Source organism: Sinohyriopsis cumingii, chromosome 14 (assembly GCF_028554795.1).
Source record: "Sinohyriopsis cumingii isolate HCF-2022 chromosome 14, ASM2855479v2, whole genome shotgun sequence".
Taxonomy (NCBI): domain Eukaryota; kingdom Metazoa; phylum Mollusca; class Bivalvia; order Unionida; family Unionidae; genus Sinohyriopsis; species Sinohyriopsis cumingii.
In genome coordinates this window covers 26,221,161-26,240,825 of record NC_142974.1, presented here as the reverse complement: position 1 = coordinate 26,240,825, position 19,665 = coordinate 26,221,161, and the positions used below count along the sequence as shown (strand labels likewise).

Below are 19,665 nucleotides of genomic sequence, written 5' to 3'. Positions count from 1 at the left end.
ATTTTTTTTATCTACGGTAAATAGTCTCGGATCATTTTTCAGATACCGCCATAACATTATACAATTACAACTTGTACAATGATCATTCTGTTGTTGTTTCAGCGCATTAATAAAATCAATATCAAGATCAAAATCGAGGGTTTTTTTTTGTCACCTTGTTTATAACCAGATAATTTTTTTCTTATTATATCATTTTAGCATTCGTCAATATCATCGTTGATCACTGACGAGTCCATGATGATTCGTCTCAATTGAAATATTTTTTTAACTCGAGACTGCAAGATAAACTAAGTTCGACCATTCGATATGATCATCAACGATCCAAACAACTGTATCAGTAATAGTTAATCCCTGAGATGAATGAATCGTCGTCGCGTATCCAAGCGTCCACGGGGATTTATCAGCACGTAGAGCATCTTCAACAACATCAACATCAACTGCAACAATATCATTCAACACAAGATTCTGTTTCCTTGACTCGGTCTGTCCTGGTATATCAACGTCAATATTTTGCCGTCGCGTATCTGCTGGTCGATAACATAACGGAACTGGCAACGTTGGAAACTTTTCTCGTTGTAACTGAAACAACTCCCGTTGAAGTGTATCACGAACTATCTTTCTATTTGCAACTATCAAATCGTTTGGTCTCCACGCGCATTACCTCACGGTGAATTTTATTTGGTTTTAGTCTGATTAATTTTTTAAATTCCTTTAATTCTGCATCAAGTACTCTATGATCATCAGTCACTTCTTCGAAGTGGTCAACGAAAGTTTTCAGCCAGTCATGTGGAGATGGTCCAACTACGGGTGGTTGACCGTGATCGCCACACATTATCACAGCAGCATTTCTTGTTAATAACCAATCAAGAAACATTTTTAATGTTTCTAATGGTGCAGTGCATATTTCATCCCATATTATCATCCTTGGAATATATTTTTCTCCCATCCTTAAAGATGTCCATGTATCACCCTTCTATCGGAAGAAGCTGTGATAAGTACATGATTGTACTCCTCGTTGTTTCATTTCTCGCGCGAGTCTGTGTGTAGGTGTTAGCACAATCATATCTGAATTCTGAAATAGTTCAATAGCTCTAGTGGTTTTACCAGAACCGCTAAGTCTGTTTAGATAAACTGTTTTATTTCTGGTTATTGGATCGTATATCGATGGTGCAGAATATATCTGATTATTTCTGCCTGATTTTATCACGTAAATATCTTTAACCGCAACATCAGCGGATTCGGAATAATCGAGTATATATTCCCCTTTTATTCTCCACGAACCCCACGATGCACAAGTGCCTATGTTTAATTTTTCTAGCAGTATTGAATATTTTTTACTTATATAAAACGAATCAGTAGCAACTCTGACAGCGAGTGTAGAAACTTTATTTATTATCGATAATAGGTTTATTGAAACGTACACGAGCATTGAAGATCTTAAATGAGTATACTGCGGTGACTCACCGTCCATGTAGCTCAGAATTGTACCTAATTTAGTTCCATTTCACAAGAAAGCTATTTCTCGACTTATAAACGTATTTCTGTTCGTTGTATCAGCGATTATAAAATCTAACTCAGCATCATCCATAATCAATCTTGTACAATGTGGTCTGTGATCATATGCTCCTCCTTGGGTAATCTTGCCGATTATTTTTCTACCAAGATCTTTTGTAATTTTATTCTCGTAATCGGTTACATCGGGATTTTCATCATCAGAATATTTCTTTTGTTGTGGTAACCAAACTTTGGTTTGTTTCCGATATGATATAATTGCTTCACTTACAATCAACCGTTTTAACATCACACAATCGAGCATATACCGTAAGAGTACTATTGGTGCCCACATTTTTTCTGAGAAATGTTTTCCAAACCAAACATAACAAATTGGATGAAGTCCTTTAGACATTTCGAATGACTCGATACAAGCGAATCCAGTTAGGTCAAAATCCGGTAATGGTCCATTTATCGATACTCGTGTCATCTCGTGGGTCGGATGGCCGAATCGTTCAAAGTACACAGAACAATCTCCGTATCCAAGAAAACTTCCGGGATAACACGCGACCATATCAACTGAAGTAACATCTTTATGATCGTATTTAGTATTCCATAGTCCGCTGTGTCCATATTCGACAAAACTCAGTATTATGTCATTGAGAAAATCAGACCGAGTTGGTTTACACGAATTTTTCATTCTAGCAAAATGAACCGCAACTGACGGAACAGTAAAACAGTTGCTTAATAGTTCCTCATTGTCATCAGTATCTTGCAGTGGAAGATTTTTCATTTTATCGTGAAGAAGATCTGTTCGATAAATAACGCCATTCGGTCTTACAAACTGATCAAATTTATTCTTTTTTTCCATACCTGATTCGTCGTTAGAACTCTGAAATAACCATACTAACACAGGATCGATTTTACTTATTTCGTTAATAAAATCAAACATATCTCCGCGATAGTATTTAACAGTTCGATCTCGTGGAAACAACGTTACTGCGTTAGTCCACGCGTGTGCGTTATGATCAATAATTTCAATCAAAGCTCCTTTTGATTTATATTTCGATTCATACAAAATCTCTCCTGTTATCGTCGCTACGGTTATTGGAAATTTTAATCTTTTTCCTAACCCAACGACATCTTTAATAGAAGCCCCAGTAGCTTTAACCATTTCTCCCCACGTGTTTATTATTTTGTCTTTTATTCGTTAGACCGTTTCCACGGGCCGCGTTTGTAAAATGTTCTATTACTCGCTCGGCTACACAATTTATTTTTGAAAATTTCATCGGCGCCAGTTTATCAACGCTGGGTTTTTCATTTATCACATAGATTCCATAAATAACCGCGGTCACAGGATATGCTCGTTCATAATACGGTTTGTCATTACCTGTCAATAGACCTGGTTTGGAATCTTTACTTAGTACAACAGTCTTTTTTAATACCGTGGACAGGATCATATTTGTCACGGATAATCCAATCATCTGTTTGTGTCAACGCGACAAATTTTATTCTGAAAAGATACTTTCGATTATCAAGGTATTTAGTGATAGTTGTCTCTCGTTTCTCATTCATCGTAGCGTCGATGATATCTTTGTTGCGTATAATCTTGAACGTTGACCAGACATGAGATGCACCATCCGCATGAAATTCTTTCTTGGCGTCGTGAATTTTATTAATCAAACTTTTATTTTTCGGATCAACCAAATCTTGCATCTGTAGGTCAGCAGATATTCTGTCGAGATTAAATTTATCTTCGCTCTGGGGCTTTATTCGGGATAATCTATCGAATTCGTTCATATTATATTTCAGATAAGTATTTAAATAAAAAATATTATATATACAATGTCTCAATGTAAATGGCTCATGGTGGGTTCATTGACTCGTTGTAATAAGTCCTGTAAAAAGGAATTCTGCGGACAACACATGCAAAACGTTCACCGTGGAAGCTTAGGACCAATACCATATCTGCGATGTGGTGCTGGAGTACAAGAAAACACACAGTTGTGTGCGTGTTGTGGTGGTAAACGATACAGAGAGCTTAAAAGATATTATGATTAAAAAAGTGATGTCAGTGACGGAGCTATAAAATCCGTGGAGAATTATCTAACTAAGTTTTCAGACAAATTATGATTTAAATAAATAATATTATTGTATAATGGCGCAAAATATATTTATTCCACATCCTATAATAACAAACTACGAATCAAATATTGATGGTATGATCAGAAATTGTCGGAAGAAAGTAACAGTTGGCTATATTCATAATCATGGTTATCTATTGTTTACTGTTGGGAAGAAACCTTATCTCTGTCATCGTTTCACATACGAGTGTCACAAAGGGTTGATCAAAGATGGTCTTGTGATCGATCACATCAACGGCGTGAAAACCGACAACAGTTTATCCAACCTTCAAGCTATTACACAGAGTGATAATTCTGCACGGGGTAATACTGGGAGATGTAAAACAATTGTAAGGAGGGCGGTAAAATCTACAAACATATAGATGGGCGAAGAAATTATATTTCACTCAATGAACGCGGCTGCGAAATACTTTGAATTTAATTATCATTCAGTACAATTTGTTGCGGAAAATATAACCAAATCCACTCTTTCCAGTAAATATAAACAGAAAATTATTTTCCAATATTGTTAATGAGATAAACTATCATCACTATCAAGTAATTACCTTAAATTGTATATATTAACCATTTATATTTTTTGGGGACCCAGTATTATACAATCGTATACTATTTATTTTTCGATTATGCGAAAGGGAGATAATTCTCTCAATATAGCCTTCTTCGTAGATTTCCGATTTTCATGGTCTCATTAGTTAATTAATCATCTACGTCGTAATTAATATCAATAATTATAGCAAAGAAAGATATTTATGGTTTCTAACTTACAAAATAGAAGAATAAACGTATTTTACATCGTACAATATAGCGGAGTTATTTTTAGACCTGTTAAGAGAAATCGAGGCAAAACACGCTGTTTTAATGCAGATATTTACAATCTGTTCAGAAATACAGAAATATTTAAACCGATCATCAGGTGGTAAAACGTTTGATGGTGCAGTGGTAGTATGTAAATATATTTTATCAAGGCAGAACACGCTGTTAGTGCAAGATTTTACAATCTGTTACGAGAAATCAAGGCAGAACACGCTGCTCATTTACATATTTACAATATATTCAGAAACCGCTGTTTTATTATATCCATACAGAAATATTTACAATATATTCAGAAACCGCTGGTTTATTATATCTATACTGAAATATACACAATCTATTCAGAAACCGATCTGTAGCTATACAATAACTTCTGAAACATATATTGTTAGATGATTCGATAACTCAATTGATAACGTATCTGACCGTGATACTCACGGCCCCAGGATCGAATCCCATGACTGACAACTGTCGGTGGTTTACGCTTATTAGTAAGTGCTGGTATTACAAATGTCGGTAATTGTTGCTCAGGTATTTTAAAATAATCAAGAAATAGATTATACGATGGTTCTCTTCTTCCATAACGTTTATAATACTTTTCGTTAATTAAAAAGTCACGAATTTCTCGATTAATATGTTCGATATCGTCCACATTTTGATTCATATGCTGAATTGTTTCGATAATTTGTTGTTTTAGCTCATGAGAATAATACTGCGTAATACCTGCAAATAAATTCTTTAATTTATCAAATGCGCGTGTAAGTTCAGGAGTAATTATACCTGAAAGAAAATTAAAATATTCTTCTTGGACAAGCAGATGAGTCGGCGGTGTCGCGAACTTAAATAGTTTATAATAAAATCTTAATGATATGCCATATTCAGTCAAAAAATAATCATTGGAAAGTTTTTCTCTGTATTCTGGAGTTATTATAAACTTTGTTTCGTCCGTGAGAAATTAAATTAATTTTGATTCTGGTGGTCCACGGTGCTCTGGCGCAATATCAGGCCAACCTAGCACGGATCTTATCGTGGACTAATAAATATCAACGACGTAATCAGGCGAGTTTATTTCAATTGCAGAAGATAGCGTTGGTTCATGAATGTTAATTGATACTTTTGCTTCTCTTCCGGCTATTGATTTTATTCTACGTGCGAATTCATCATTGATTTCTTCGATCTCATAACTACCACTTGGTATTCCAACAACGTTCCAGTCAGGTGTTCCATCGGGTTTGTTTTTATTAGCAAATACAAGCGAATTATTTGCTGGTGTACCATTAAATGATCTCGATCTGATATTTGGCCAACTATGGTATGCTCGTAATTGCGCTAGTGCAATTTCTGTTATTGGAATTGCAGTTGGAAAATTGTTGTTAAATTCAGGATTAATCGAGCTTACCGAGATCATCGTGGTCTTGTGCGGGGTTGTGTTCGTCACGATCTGCTGCAGTAATTCCGTCATTATTAATACTTGTACCTTTAACAGCGCTGTTATATATTTTAATTATTTCTGAAAACTCAAAATCAGATATAATTCCATCCTTGAGACTCGCTGATAACAACCAACATAACTTCGAGTATGCGACCGTCGCTGTATGTAATCCTATCATGTAATCGGATAATTTTTCATTCATGCAAGAACATGTTTTTTTTTTTTTGCAATGATATTGAGCACACATGCTATCGTTGCTGTAGCTGAAATAAAAATAGTTACAGCTACTGGTGCCATCACTGTCACCGCTGATAACATCACACCGGTTCCAACAACAACAGCTGATACTGAATAAACGATCACGTCGACGATAACTAGTCGTCGTCGTTATTTCTTTACTTTTACCGTGTATTGTTCGACTTGATCCTTCAACGCTGCTTGCCATTCACGCACTTGATTATACCTAAATTTCTGAACGTCGATTGAGGTACCCTTTATATTTTATGCAGTAATAATTGAGGTGTTTCAGCTACAAATTCTAGACACCACCAGTATCCACAGTGAAAGTTTTGATAATACTACTTTACCAGCATCAGCAAGAGGTCTCCACAGAGCATCATTATCATCACCCTTTCTTACAAGAACAACCGTGTGTCTAGCTCCAAAAATAACCTTTTTAAAATTCCTACAGAAACCAAAAATATGCGATAGTGGAATTGTACATGAAAATCTTCTATTGTCTCCTATCAACATATTTCTACGCGCTGCAAATCCCAAGTTGAAATTTTCATTAGAACCATGAACTACTGGCCACACATCAGCGTCAGCGTTATTAGCAACATTTCTTGGTCGTCTTATATTATATAAATCGCATTCAGGGTTATCAGAATTATCTTTCGCAAACATCATTGTGGGATCTGCTGATCTTGTATAATCATCAGAATATCTTGCCAATCCTAGTATTGTTGTAGCAACGTCGACATCATTCTGAATCGATTCAATATTTTTTCCATCAATCATATACGTGGCGTTATTAAAGAATGCCATGATCCCGTTGTTGACAAAACCAACTTTTACTGCACCTCCGCAATTAGTATTATCCGTTTTTACAATTGTACCTTCTACCTCAATAAAAGCCTCAGCGGGTAAAAGGTATCTACTTGTGTCATGAACTTGTAGTTCAATTCTTCCTCCACGTTGATCTGGTGTTCGTGCGTCATAAGAATAAAACTGATAAGCACGTACCGATTCATCTTTAAGGACAGGTGCTTCCATGTCAAATGCTGTGTCAGATACGCGCTTAAACATTTTATTGTAATTATTTTCGTCTAACACGTTGATTACCGCGTTCGGGAAGTTCCACTTCGGAAAGTTCCACTTCCTGATATCAAACTTGAAATATTATTTCCCGATTCACCGAGTCCCCGATCTGCTAACGCTGCTAGCTTTTGATTTGCAGCTTGATTTATTATTTTACTGACATCTACGGGCATAATTTCAGTACTTGGCAATTTTACTGGTTGTCGTTTTCGTCTTATTAATCGTGCTAGTCTATCTTTGATCGCCGAGAACGCTTTACCAGCAACATTGACAAGTGCACCAGGAGCTTTTTCACGAACAATATCAATAGCTTTCATTGATAATTGTTTTGCAATAGGCGCTGCTTTTGGGGCTAACCTTTTAAATAATCCCTGAATAACATCACCAAGTTCATCTCCGTAAATTGCTCTATAGATTGGCAATCGTGAGTTTACCACTCTGACCGATACGGATTTACGATGATTATTGTGTACGATCATCTTATTTTCTTTACCATTCATCTAATCGAGGTGACTAATCATCAACGAGCTCATCAATAAGTTCCCGGTAAATACTGATATCCATGATGCCGCCGCGAGATAATCGTTGGCAAATATCAGCTGCGTCGTTGGTTATTTCTGGTGAGTTATTTCCGGCACGTTTCCCCCCTATGAGAACTTCTAACCGTGACACGTCATTGAGGATACTATCAGGACAAACAAAATTATTTTCTCCTGATGCAGTCAGAAAACCGCTTCCTACAGCGCTCGGAGGATCATCATCATCCTCCCCTGCCAACATCCGTTCTCTTTCTTCTTTAAACTTCTCAGTTGGTTCCCTCGATATAGTACTTCGTCGGGTGTATAATCGCTGCGGGGGTGAAGGTTCCTGCTGCGGTGGAGGAAGTTGATATGAACGTTCTTGCTGGGAGATTTGTTCTTGTTCTAGTTGTTTTATTTTCTCTCTATAAAGTCTTTTTACTTCTATATGAAGACTTTTGTATTCTGGACCTCTAGCTTGTTTTTTGTCTCTATATACGCGATATATCCATTTAATAAGAGTATCATTACTTACTTTTTTATGACTGGGTTTTAAAATATTAGATTTATTAAATATACTATTTAATATTTTTTCAGGTAGTTCTTCACTTTTAGTATTTCTAATATCTTCGACAAACCCTTCGTTAAATTTTGCAATCAATTCTACGTTTTCTTCTACTGGTTTGGGTTCAGATGCAAGTTTTTTTCTCACGTCGGCGACTTCAGTACGAAGTTTTCCAATATCTTCAAGTATTTTTTCATCGACAGGTGGAGGTTGAGCTGCAGCTATATCAGTTGCAAGATCTCGTAAAATCTTTTTTGTTTGGTTGGTTCTTCTTGCTATTTTTTCAGTCTGCGCTGCAGTTCGTTCTAATACTGTAAAAAATACCCTTTTTCCTCTTCTCATCTTCCTCCTTAATATCTCCCCATATAGTTTTTTCAACAGCCGCTGCAGCTTTCTTAGTAGCTGCAGTGAAGGGTTTAAATAGTTTTTTAGTGTCTTCTTCATACTTAACTTGTGATTGTTGCTGCGCTTGTAGGTTTTGTCTAAATGAATCTCCAACAGGAAGACATTTTTTGATTGCTTCTAATCGTTGTCGTGCTATTCTTGCAGTAAAGATTCCGGATGTACCATTTTATTATAACATAATGATTTAATTAACATAGCAGCAGGGGAGGCGGGGCCTCGCGAAGACGTAATTGCTTAAACAACGTGCATAATAAACTAGAAAAAATCACCAACGACAATGGAGTAATATTAATTAGAAAAATTCCATAAAGACTCTCTCAGAAAAGTGTCGACGCTTTTTTAAATCTGTCGACGCCTTTCCTTTTTTCGATTATTTGTAGGAAGGCTTATTTTCGACATTTGGACGTTTTTCGACCATTGGTTTGTTCGCCTCCTCTGCTGCTCCTTAATAGCAATTAGTGGGTTTCATAAGAAAAATAACTTTGATTAATTAATTATGCATTTTTGCCCATTGTAGTCAATGCAAATTAAAGACGTTATAACTAAAGAATTTCATTTGCTATGTAGTGGATTGTATGGCCTTTGGTGCTCTCGGAAGCTTCTAAGGTAGCAGTACTATGTCCTAATCCCTCTAAATCATAATATTTTTACAATTTTGAAATAAGTGTTTTGACCCATGCATTATATATAAATGATGCTATCACTGACATCTTGTGTGCAAATATGAACAAAAATGCGTAATGCAAACGGTGAAGAGCTTTAAAATAGAAATAAAATAGTAAATCTGCTAATCAGTCTTTACACTTTAACAAGCCAATATATATGAGCTTACAATGAAAAGAAAATCTGAATAACGGCCATGTTTCGACATCCGAATGCAAAGTATGCAAAATAAAAGCAGGTCTTTTCGTCCATTCTTCTACATGCGCATGCTCATCTAAAATAAAATTATAGACGGACATATGAGGAAACCTGAAAAAAACTTGCGTAATAAAATAAATCTACTTCCTACTTGTAATATCCCACACTGACTAGAGATCGCTGTATGATGCGTACTGTTTAAACTATCAGGCCAACCATGAACAAAACACAATAGGATGATCAGTAGTACCAACTTCTTTTGGAACGATATGGTAACGAAACCATTTTTACCACCCCCACCCTCACCCCCGTTCTCCTTGATCGATGTATATTATTATAGCTCTGGATTAAACAAACTATAGGCAAGAGTTCTTGAATAGAAATTCGCTTTGTCAATTACTTTAGACTAAAACTCTCATATTGATAGTTAATTTAGAGATATCTACTGAATGTACTTGAACTAGTATATATTATATATATATATATATATATATATATATATATATATATATATATATATATATATATATATATATATATATATATATATTAACACTTTATCAATTAAAATTGCAGTACAGTAATTATTGGTATTTCGAGTGTATCGTAGATCTGATGTATTCTGGCGTTATTGCTAAGGGACACATATAAACAGCGTCTGGTGAAACACCGAAATTGGGCATCGAGTCGTTAGTGCATGGTTTGCGCAATCGTGGACAACAATATAGGAAATATTTTAAATCATGGTTTTCTTCGTACCGAAAATGAACAATATATGTAAATCTATAATTTAAAGGGGACATAATTGACTAACATGTTTATAAATGTCATTGGTGAAAATTCAAAACATGGATACAAAGACGCAAGACCACGATATTTAAGATCTATTGTAGTCGCAGATGCATATCTAAAGAGGAGGGAGTTACCTCAACAATCACGAATCATTGATATATTAAATTAAACTGTAAGGTTATTTACAGACCAACGGTTGCTATAATATTCACCAATAACTTCGTATGCGGATGAGCTCGTCCTTTTATGAGCCAAAGTTTCAGTAGGTAGACCTTTTACACTGTACCTTTCTGAAACGTATATATAATAAGGAATGCACAATGCTACTAGGAATTATTTGAGCTTGATCTAACGTTTGTCTTTCTTAATGAAAGCTTAATTTGAAATAGGCAGTGTAGACTCTGGAAAATAATATTTTCAGTTTCATTTCTTAATGAAACTATTTCAGTTTATTTGAAGATATTAGCTTTCTCTCTTTTGCAAACTAGCCACAGTATGTTCTAAACAGCAATTAAGCCAAAGTTAGTATTATCCAAATTTCTTTCAAGGGCAATTAAAAATGAAGCATTGTCCTACCATTGCGTGAAAAAAGACACAACAAATAATCACTTTTTAACTATTGCCTCAATTTGAAACAAATCTAAGTAGATGAAAACCCAAAACGTGCATAATTTTTTGCGACTATGTGAAAATAACAAAACAGCTTTGCTACTATGTGAATAAAACAACAGCGGGACTTCTTTCTTATCACTGCACAATTTATCTTATGCTAACAAATGTGTGAAGAATATCTCAAGATTACTTTATAAGCTGTTTGTTGCGAACAAAATCCCCTTTCCGAGCACACATAATTAAATCAAACGTTGATGGCTGACATACGTTCCTACAAAGGAGTGAAAGAAATGGAAAACATCGGACCCTTTTCTATTTACTGTCTGAAAAAAGGTGAGAATACTTTCTTACTGCTGCATCTACAATATAAATAAAATAAACAAAATAGACTTAATTAGATAAATAATATGTGAAGCGTACCGACCATGACAATAGACCCAATTCATCGCAAACAGGGTTAAAGCAGAAACAAAACGCGTCCCATCTACACCCCCAAACACCCCCAAAAAACTCTAAAACAAACCAACGTGGGTCAGGCAATGCAACAAATATCAACTTTGTTAGCGTGTAGAAAAGGCACGAACAAGATTAAACCTTTTGATACAGCTGTATAAAAACAAAAAAAAAAAACATTTTCAGGATGGCCACCATAGTGGTCATAAATGATGACATTTAGGACCAACTAGGGAACCAATGAAGTCATCTGATGAACTCCACCCATCTCCATATAACGTTCCGTTCAATCAGATTAGAGATAACACAATTTTCTAAAAGGCTGCCGCTGTGGCCATTTAGAACTTCCGATCAGCATTGTTTCATCTAAGACTATTTAGACATCATAATAAGGATTTTACGAAAGCTTCTTTTGATGTAAACCATCCGATTAGGAGAAGATGATCGTTGTGGCGGCAATATTGTATGTACGAGTACCAATATATGTTTTTAATTCAAAACCAACTAGACTATCGGATAAATGTTAATGTTTCATGGCGATCATGGATATGAACAAGGTTTTATTGACGGACGACAATCTTCTGCCAAATGAATACTGACGATATTTAGCTTGGTTTAGAAAAACAACATAATATTTCAAAAGAGTGTTTGATTGTACCCTACCAAAGACAATACTTAGATGAGTAAATAATGCATACTTGTACTGCTATCCCAATCCTCACTGTTGTAATGTTTTACATCATCAGCGGATGTTGGTGTATGGTCTCTTGGTCCAACAGTTGAATTAACCGTGTCTTGGTTTGAATCAGGTGAATAATAATCATAATCGTATCGTTCATCATCTGGACGTGCACCTTCACCACTAGACTCGTCATTCTGCCAAAACAAAAACTAAAAAAAAAAAAAAAAAATCAAAGACAATGCAACATATCATTTTCAGGGCTTAATTAACTTGACAATTGTTCATGTTACTAAATATATCTATGTAGTATTGTAAATACAACCCTACAATATAGCTTAGAGGAGTTTTCATATTTATGAAGAGAGTGGGAAAACGATTAAGAAAAGATGCTAAGTACAAGAATACCTTAGCTTATCAGGGCGACTAGTTCTGAAAGGCACAGTTTCTGGCAGTCAAATCCGATAATCGCAAACAAGTTGACGCAGTATTGACAAATTGGGGGAGATTTACTGTTGATGAGAATAGCAGGTATGTGAGAAATGTGTACCATTAAGAGAGAGAGAGAGAGAGAGAGAGAGAGAGAGAGAGGTGTATCAATAATGTCTCTACCTCACGACCAAATTAAAGTTATCATTTCCTTTATTTAAATCGATTCTGAGTAAACATTTACATAATGGAAATGATGGTTCCAATGTATGCATCGCGATGTAAATTTCAGTCATTGTACGTTTTGCTTGGGAATGTTTTGTCTGATTGTTGTTTTATTCCTTATCTTTTAGATCAGAAAATATACGCGCATTTGCATTGAAGTTTGTGCGTTTTTAAAATTCAGAACTATTTTGAGACAGTCAATAATATTTTGTGCTACCTCTTAGAACACATGAATGAAATTTGATTTGAATCGTGAAATCGCTAACAAACGTAGTTGTCATCACAAGGAAGTTTGTTTAAAGCATAATCCGTCATTAATATCAAAGTGTTATCAAAGATGTTCTCTGCTACAAATATGAATGCATTTACATACATGTTTGTTAAGAAAAACCAAACATCATATTCATTTCTCGACATGGAGAGGTTCAGACAGGCAGTCAAAATATCGAAAGAGATAGACAGGAAGATAAGTTTTGAAGCAGCACAGACCAGTGTGTTAAGGTATACTAAGTTACAACTAACTTCTTTATTTTAAAAACAGAACACAGTTCGGAAGAGACATTAAAATAATTAGCAAGGATAACAAGATCATGAGTCAAGCATGCAAGATCCAATAAAAGAGGTTATGATGAGAGGAGATGTTATAACAGTTCTTGGCCACACACACCTTATAACCTTAATCATTAGATGATTAAAAACAGCTAACGGATATTTTTGAATTTGTCGTAAATGTTTATGGCAAAATGTTGCTGATATATATATATATATATATATATATATATATATATATATATATATATATATATATATATATATATATATAGTTAAAAAATATCTAAAAAAAAACACGAATAGTGATATAGAGAAATCACTTCTAAGTTGAAATTTGCATTTGGTCCTGAAATACTTTTCTATAATATTATAGTTTTTGTCCTGTGAACCATACCCATTTTACTTTGAAAACCGATTCAAATTTTTGGTACTAATTTTCATATTTACGCAAAGCTAAGAATCACATAAAACTTAAATTCACTTTAAATTTGGGAATCAGGTTTTGGCTGTTGAAGTTCATATTACTTTGATATTTATGCTATACACTATTTGGACATATGTTAAGTAAAACAACTAAGAACTAAAGCCAAAATAGTTACCGTTAAAATACCGTAGTAGGCCTATATATGAATCGTTCACCGAGGAATATGTCAAGTCCGCATGAGATAAAATCAATACGCTTACGCACACACTCTGGTGTATATTTTACATGTGACAAAATACTAGTGCAGAGGTTTAGACAGCTCCGGTGGACTAGTAGTAAGAACGTTCGCCTCATATGTGGGAGGTCGTGGGTTCGATTCCCGCTGCCTTATACCAAAGACTTATAACAATGATACTAACATCTGCCTCGCTTGTCGCTCAGCATTAAGATTTTAGTGTTAGGACTGGTCGGCTTGGTGTCAGGATAATGCGACTTTGTGGGACATCATGCTACATGTATGTGTCATGATTCCCCAATGCTAGACATCACTATTAAATGCCATACTGCAGAGATGGTAGCGATATGACTGAAAACGTGTCAAGCTACGTTAAGAATCCAAATTACACACACGCGCGCGCACACACACGCTCACATATATACACTAGTTCAGAGTTTTATATATCCTTAACGAAGGCATGTATCAAGATAAAGTGTTAATAACTCAAGGAATGTAAATAAACCAATTAATACATATTTTCTTACCTTCGTATTATATAGTGACTAATGATACTCCTTTTAATCAGTGTTCAATATAACACTTTGAAAAGTCGTAACTATCCATGCCTGTTTGTCCTCGCCTGTAATAATTTGCCGACAAACAGTGTAATAACATTATTCGAAGAAAGTTGCTCAGCTAAATTTCTGCTGAATGTTATTATATTAAACAATCTTGCATGTACTTGCAAACGAAATTTCTCATGGTCTTGGTTAAATTACATGAAAAGCATTCTTGTGAAATTGGTTTCTAACAAGTATCGGACTACTTCTTACTAATGCTAAGGCTGGTTTCGTTAAAGATGCGTTTGTACAGGTACATCTGACAAACTAGCTCATACTTCATCACTGCCGTTGAAGCAATAATAGTGCGGATATTGAGAGCGTGGTCGAAATGTCTGCTAGACATTGCACCAATTATTGAGTTTCAAGTATGGATGGCAAAAAAGTAACATATTTGAACAATCTGCCTGATGCATGATCATTATTTATTAAATCAGCACATATATACATTTTTGGCATATTATTAAGAAAGGGGTTTGTGGTTCATACTATAAGCTGGATAAATGTTATAGCAACAAATAGTTTTCATTCATTACATTACATAAGGTTCCGCGCAATATATGCTAAATACTTTGTCCACTAGTCACTGTCTGTTATCGATAAGCTCTAAGTTATGTTTTAAACCTATATGTTTGCCCATTTGAGATATTGCAACTCACTTCCTGGTATTGGTTATACCATTTGGTTTTAAGTAATTTTAATAACAACCATGTCAGATGTGCATAGCTGACATATCACTCAGTTATCATTCGACAGCAATATTCGCCATTAATGTTCAGGATCAAAGGTACCTTGCATTTTTAATATTCATCTTAGGCTTGCAGTACTTGATCAGTTGGCTTACATATGTATTTTCATTAGTGTAGTATATGACCTAAGAAAAAAAAACCTCAGTTATTGGTGAGGATTAAAAACAGATTGGAGACAAATACATTCACCAGCACAATTACTGTCAGTTCCAGTGTCATAAACGTAATATTGGCTTATTTTGTTTGATATATAATATTCCAAAGTACATGTCATTATCAGTTAACTTGATACCAGGAGAGAGATTTGTTGGTTGAGGTTTTTGCAGATTATAAGTGTTGACGGATCTGTCAGGCCAATCTCGATAAATTACTAAACTAACAGTATGCGTTTTGGTACCAATATTTAACTTACTTCAACACATACCTTGTATTTCGATCATGCTCTACCATTATTTCTCCACTAAATGGATTTCTCTTCTCACTGTCTAAAGCAACAAAACAATGCAGTGATTTGGGGTTTTAAATCGTTTATTTGTCATCAATGTTTGCCGCCACCCGCAACATCCAAGTCATTACACACAATTTAGTTGACCTTTTCATTTTGAAACTTCCTTGCGGGTGAAACAAAGTCATTTTACATGGTTTACAGTATGTAAACAGGGGTCAAACAAGTCTACATTAGTCACTATACCTCTGTCTAAACTTGCAGACTTAAATCTTAAATTGGGAATGGTCAAAGGTTTCGAATTGTATTAATGCCTTTTCATTGTAAACACTTCAAACTGTTTCATACTATTTAATGTTTTCTGTTCTAAGGGAGGAAATGATGGTGTTGAGAATGTTTGTGTAAATTGAATATATATATATCAAATGGTTAAGTATTAATATTAATATACATCTGAGTAAAATGGAGACAGATTAAAAAAAAATACAATTAAGTAAACAGCACTCAATAGAATTATTGTCAATGATTATATCATAAGGCTAAGTAGCTTCTGAATGCAGGTAATGCACATTCTCCATTTAACTTGATAAATGACTTACGTGTGCATGTATCTGGTCTGGCTGGCGTCTTGGAAAAGGCCACTACAACTGTTACAAGTGAATATTAGACTTGGTATTGGAGCAGTCCGTATGTGAGTGAAAATCAGCACACGCATTAATACCATTAACAATACTAATGATATTGAAATGTTAGAAAGTAATTACTTAATAAGTTTGAAATACTCTTGTTCTTAAGAATGCAATCAACTAAATGAATTAACTAATACTTGTAATTGCATTGGCTTTACATTCATAGGATACTTAGCCTTTCCTGTACTTGTCGCTTCTTGTAAGTATGACTACACCAAGTGTATGCGAGTGATTTGGATTTTTAAGGTAGCTTTAACAATTGTTCTGTCATATCGCTATACTATCTGCAGTGTTCAGTTTATAGTGATGTCTAGCACTGTGGCATCATGCTGCAAACATGTAGCATGATGTCCCACCCAGTCACATTGTCCAGACACCAGTCGTAACACTAACCTCTAATGCTAAGCGCCTAGCGAAGCAGTAGTCAGTATAATTTTTATAAGCCTTAGGTATGACTCGACTGGGGTTTTAACTCGTGACAACCCGCATCCGATGCGTGAACTCTAAATACTAGGCCACCTGAGGGGTGTTTGATTAGAATAAACATAATAAATTGTACTGTCAAGAAGTGATATATATGGTTGTTTTAAAGGCATTGCAATGTTTCGAAAAATAACCCATTTGTGCTACGGATTTCTCAGTTCCATTTCCACAGAATTAATCAGGAATGTTTTTACATACAAAGGTCAAACTGGGACATTTTGCATTTTTAACAGTCTGTTGATTCTCTCAGTGTTGCTTTATTACGACTCTTGACCAAATAAACATTTAATTAGCATATACATCATTGCTTTGCTCTTGAAAAACAATTTACCAGGCCAATAGCATAAGATTTGTTCACACATTTATTTATTGTCTGAAACATGAGCCCTTACATCATTAGTTTGATTTTATGTTATATTATACATGTGTTTGTAAATTTGAGGTCACGCGTATTTTAAAATTATTGCATGAAGAGAGATACGTTGTATCTATGTTGGAATTACCTTTGACCTTATTTACCTAGTGGCTTACAGTTTAACAGATTGGCGTGGTAGGTCAAAGTGTATCCTGTACCAAGAAGATTACATTCACTGAAACATATGGAATTCTATTAACGTATTGAAATTTAAAAATATACTTGCCTTGAATCTAACCTAATAGACGTGAAATCCAAACGAATACTATTTATTGTCTCTGACAACTTTTATAACACAATTTGTGACGTAGATACAATACGTAGATATATGACTGCCACCTTTAGTATCCTCCTTAAACGAATCTAACTAAATTTTGGAATGTTTCCTTTTGTAGGTTGGTTGCATCAGTTTTATTGTTTGGTCTCGACCATCAAGGACTATTTTGGATTCAATGAACAATCAATGTGAGAAATGGTCAAGTGGAAAGTCTAGTTCTTTAACGTATCCTAGAATGTTAACTAACATGGAGACTAAAAGTGTTTTAATTCTTATGCCTGATATAAATCCTATTTCTTTGCTGTGATCTATGTTTAGTTACACTTAAGATCAATTCTGAATAAATAGTGCAACGGATTATGATATGGAATATCTTAGAAGGCATTATAACACAGTTGTAAATCGCAAAATGTACTGAGTCATTTAAAAAATGTAAACCACATTGTTTAAAATGATTTTAAGCAGATGCTGATGAGCAAATTGGGTCTATTCTACATTAAAACCGAAGTTGATTTTCTTATTGATTTTGTGGATGAGGCTCACGGTAAGGTACTGTTAAACGGTTTCAGCATATCTAAAATTTAAATTGGGACTGAACTCTAACCTTCAACCTCAACATAACTGTCCAACTGTAACAAATGACAGAAGAAGCGAGACCGAATGAAAGGTTTACCCGTGTTCAGTCAGGGCTTGAGTTTTTTTTTTTTTTTTAAAGTTTACTCAGTAACGTCACTATACCCAAATGATATATAATGTTTCGAGTGATTGATGAAGTCTGTTTGGAATAGTACTGGCAATATTTTCCAAACAGAACTGAATGTATTCTCTTACCTAAGAAATAGATTGAAAGTATATATGCTCCATCTATATTTGAATGGAAAACACACCACAAAACAGTATCATTTCAAGTGAAAGTGGCGTCAAAATGATCAGCACGGTACGTAATTCACTTATGGGGGAAAGGTTGAAATATCTGGTTTACATAGGCGTACATTATTAGTGGCGACGCCCCGACAGCATAATATAATTTGCTCGGCATAGGTGAATATCATAATTCAACCCATGCGAATTAGATCACCTTATCTTGTCAATATATTCACATTTGAGGGAAACAAGAGTGTACATATTCTACCTTCCTCACTCTTAAAGAACAGTTAATTTGATCGAGTTTGATTCTCTTGACGATGCGGAGCGACGGGAAACGCTTTCTTCAGGGGCCACATCAACCGCATGATGCAATAAACTGACGCAAATAAAGGGCATACTTTTCCACGCTTGCATCCATAGTTACACATATATATTTTAAGCTCTTTTGTATATCTCTTTTTCATGAAATGAAGAAAACAACTGTTCCTCAATATTTGATTTGTGCGTTGTAACATCATGTATTTAAAATCAGTGATTAGTAAAAAAAGAATATTTAACATAAAACCATATAAGTGTCATAGTCATTGTTACCGCGGAAATGGAATAAACTGAATTTATTTATTTTGTGTCATTGTTTCCTTAGTATTCGTAAAAAATATATTTGACATATAAGCCACTTTTAAACAAATCCATGGTTACCAGGCAATAAAAATGATTGCAATAGGAAACGTTTGTGTTGTTGGATATGACATTCTAACCTGTACTATACGATGCTGTATTACAAATGCATAGGTGAGTTTGACGTGAATCCCACATTAGCATCATGGATACAAGCTGACTGAAGGGCATAATGAGACCATTTGAAGGAAATCGACTTTATTTGTAGGTTTCATGCACTTTTGTTTTTCAATTCGTCTTATCCCCTGACCAAATTGGGTACAGTAAGTATAACACACTTAACATTTCGAACAGTTTGGCGTTAATTTACATTATTTACTTGCTTGATGGTATGATGGCCATGTACTAATAATGTGATGTTATGAATGTACACATTTTATGAATAATGTGGCAGATAAGATGAAAAGCATACGTAGCTAATGAAATTTGTCACTTCAGTTGAAAACATCATAGTGCAAATCTATGACACCGATACAAAGGATTTTCACCGACATCATGAATTTTCCAAATACT

At 34.8% G+C, this 19,665-nt stretch overlaps 2 protein-coding genes across 5 annotated transcripts in view; one reads left to right on the top strand and one right to left on the bottom strand.

The window, feature by feature from the left end:
• LOC149783459 (uncharacterized) overlaps window positions 1–19,665 on the top strand; it is a 36,178-nt gene that overhangs the window by 8,482 nt on the left and 8,031 nt on the right. Inside the window, exon 1 of one of the 2 annotated variants that reach the window (XM_089931703.1) lies at window positions 19,324–19,415. The exons of the other annotated variant lie outside the window; for it this stretch is intronic. The gene's annotated coding sequence lies outside the window, so the exon portion shown is untranslated. Of the gene's footprint in view, window positions 1–19,323; window positions 19,416–19,665 lie in introns of those variants that run through there. 2 annotated transcript variants of the gene reach the window in all.
• LOC149783460 (uncharacterized) overlaps window positions 1–19,665 on the bottom strand; it is a 45,781-nt gene that overhangs the window by 25,785 nt on the left and 331 nt on the right. For 2 of the 3 annotated variants that reach the window (XM_089931698.1, XM_089931697.1), the window contains exon 2: window positions 12,102–12,294. In XM_089931698.1, the coding sequence (XP_089787824.1) occupies window positions 12,102–12,294 (193 nt within the window). The remainder of the gene's footprint in view (window positions 1–12,101; window positions 12,295–19,665) is intronic. The other variant, XM_089931699.1, reaches the window with a different exon arrangement.